Source organism: Lynx rufus, unplaced genomic scaffold (assembly GCF_022079265.1).
Source record: "Lynx rufus isolate CCGP_SWC_20201006 ecotype Redwood Valley unplaced genomic scaffold, mLynRuf1.p SCAF_1, whole genome shotgun sequence".
NCBI lineage: Eukaryota > Metazoa > Chordata > Mammalia > Carnivora > Felidae > Lynx > Lynx rufus.
In genome coordinates, this window is record NW_025814823.1 from 87,725,216 (window position 1) to 87,728,261 (window position 3,046).

Consider the following 3,046-nt stretch of genomic DNA (forward strand, 5'->3'; position numbering starts at 1 on the left):
CATAGGATGAAAGGAACACGACAGGGCAGCTGACAGGACAGTGGGTCAGGGAAGGTTTGCCCTGGACCGACGGGTTCCCAGGAGGGGCCAGGGATCAGGACACGGAGCAGCACGGACGCTTCACCACATCCGGGCAAATGGGCACCTTGTTTGGATCCGCCTATGGAGACAGGCAGTTCAGCCAACTGTCCCTGGGGGAAGGGAAGGACGGGGATGTGGACAAGTTGTGCCCCATGGTGTCACGGGTCAGCAAAGGGGCACCCCTGATTCGCGTCAGAGTCAGGCAGACACGAGGGGTGGGGGACCCCTTTAACTGCTGGCAGGGAAAACTATGTGGTCACCCTGGAAAAGCTGAACTCAGAATGAAGGCTTCTAGAAGGGTCTTCGGGCCCTGGAGCATTTGGGAGCCAAGAGGAGTGTTGAGGGGGAAAGGAGGGAGCTGTGTGGGAGAGGCAACGCCCACAACGACGCCCTTGGCGAGATGACCTGACCTTGACCCTTACCCTGACCCTAGCCCCTGGCCTGCAAGCGCAAGAACAAACCCTCCGGGGAACCAAGAGCTCCCCTTGCTACTAACAGTCTTGCCGCAGAGGTGCGGAGATAAAGGGGCAGGCGGCCGAGTGGAGTGTCCCGCGGGCCAATCAGAGCACAGCTTACCATCACGCCACCAGCGGTCGGCCAATGGGAAGGCCGAGGCCTCTATAAAAGCTGACACTGGGTTGGTTTTTGTTTTTGTTTTTGACGATTTCCATAGGGACAAGTGGCTTCGGTTTTTTCTGTAACACTGCAAGCCATGGCTCGCAGGAAGCAGACAGCGCGCAAGTCCACGGGCGGCAAGGCCCCGCACAAGCACCTGGCCACCAAAGTGGCCTGCAAGAGCTCGCCGGCTACCGGCGGCATCAAGAAGCCGCACCGTTACCGGCCTGGCACAGTGTCCGCCACTACCAGAAGTCCACCGAGCTGCTGATTCGCAAGCTGCCGTTCCAGCGGGAGGTGTGCGAGATCGCGCAGGACTTCAAGACCGATCTGCTCTTCCAGAGCTCGGCCGTCATGGCGTTGCAGGAGGCGTGCGAGGCCTACATGGTGGGGTTCTTCGAGGACACCAACCTGTGCGCCATCCACGCCAAGCGCGTTACCATCATGCCCAAGGACCTACAGTTGGCGCGCCGCATTCGCGGGGAGCGCGCTTAAGCGCCACGCGCATGTGTGGGCCGCCAAGCCCTGAGTCGTCGCTCTCCCCCTAAAGGCTCTTTTCAGAGCCACCACCAGTCCACAAAGGGTGCTGTGCCAATCGGGTTCTTTCTGGCTGGTTCCAGCTTCCTTAGCTTCCAGTTAGCTGGTTGTGTTCCCTAGGGTTCACGCGGGGGCTTAACCAAATGAAAACCCTAACAACCGGGGTGGTTACCCATAAGTCCAAGAGTGGAGTGGAGAGGAGCCCACCAGAGTAGGTCTACCTAGAGAATGCGGTTGGAGGGCTTTTTCCCACTGGGTGCCGGCATGTTTGGTTTTTTTTTAATGTTTTTTATTTAAATTTTTTTTAACGTTTATTATTGAGACAGCATGAGCAGGGGAGGGGCTTCAAGTCTTTAAGCTGTCAGCACAGAGCCTGATGAGGGGTTCGAACTCACCCGCGAGATCATGACCTGAGAGGAAGTCAGTTGCTTAACCGAATGGGCCACCCAGTTTCCCCTAATGTTTATTTTTTGACCCAGAGTGTGAGTGGGGGAGGGGGAGGGTAGCAAAAAGGGGAGGGCAGAAGATCCAAAGCAGGTTCTGTGCTGACAGCAGAGAGCCCGGTGTGGGGCTCGAACTCCCCAACCGAGAGATCATGACCTGAACTGAAGTTGGCTGCCCAACCGACTGAGCCATCCAGGCACCGCACAAGCATGTTCATAATTAAAATTTTAGGTTGATAGAACTCTAGGGGCTCCTGGGTGGGTCAGGCAGTTAAATGTCCAACTGGGCTCAGGTCATGATCTCACAGTTGGTGAGTTCGAGCCCCGCATCGAGTTCTGTGCTGACAGCTCAGAGCCTGGAGACTGCTTCAGATTCTGTGTCTCTGTCTGTCCCGTGCCTACTCATGTACCGTCTCTTTCAAAACCAAACTGTAAAATAAAATTTGTTTTTAAAGTTGGTAAAACCCAGTCGCTGGCCAGTGCTGGTCACCTGCAGACGGCCAGCCTACACTTCCCAGGTCCTCCTAGCTGAGTGAAGGCTCAGACGGAGAAACACTTGGTGTGAACGTGTTTGCGTGACAACCCAATGCTGTCTGTGTGCAAGGGTGAATTTTCAACCTCAGACCCAGTTTGTTATCCGTTAGACTTCATTCAAAAGCTTCAATGAAAGTAGCACATGCAGAAGTGTGTTTTGAATGTTGAGAAGAATCCTGAAGTTTTAGGATGTACACAAGCTTGCAGTGTTCAGGGAAGCCCATGTTCTGGCTTGAAAATCAGTGCTAACCTTTAATGCTAGGCTCCTTCTAAGTAGATCCAAGTCTGGCCACTGTGTCTTTACTGTGCTCACAAGTCCCTTTTCTTGGCAAGGGTTTTTCCAATGCGGGAGAGCTAACCCTCCATGCCCTTCCCCACATTACCATATGACCTGGGGCTGGGCAACTAGCTACATCTGGGGAAACCCAGATGATGGGAAACCATGCAGATATGTGTCCTTGGCAGGATAGGCTACAAATCATGATGGAAGACCATGGGGTGGGGGAGCGGGGCAGGTCCACGTCATTCTGTTCTGTTCCAGAACGGACTCTGACAGAGCATGTTCTGCCCGAGGACCAGAGGTGAGGAGCAAAGAAAAACAAAGAAGTGATGATAAAGGAAGAAGGTAACTGACATCCCTCACAGTCATATAAATGGATAGTGAAGGAAGCCTTTCCCACACACTTATCTGAACCTGTGGTTGTGTCCCTGCAGCAGGGGTGGGGGGGGTGGGGGGGTGGGAGGGGTGGGGGGGTGCGAGTTGGGGAGAGTGGCGGCGGTTCCTCATTGAGCAAACCCTCTGCACAAAACCACCCTCGGGAGATCTCATCTGGGCA

The 3,046-nt window shown here is 54.7% G+C and overlaps 1 protein-coding gene across 1 annotated transcript; it reads left to right on the forward strand.

Moving 5' to 3' along the window:
* The first annotated feature begins 793 nt into the window (after positions 1-793).
* H3-4 (H3.4 histone, cluster member) lies at positions 794-1,191 on the forward strand. Its single transcript, XM_053722162.1, is given in 2 exon segments — positions 794-932; positions 935-1,191. Coding segments are annotated over 2 exon segments (396 nt in total).
* The last annotated feature ends 1,855 nt before the right edge of the window (positions 1,192-3,046 follow it).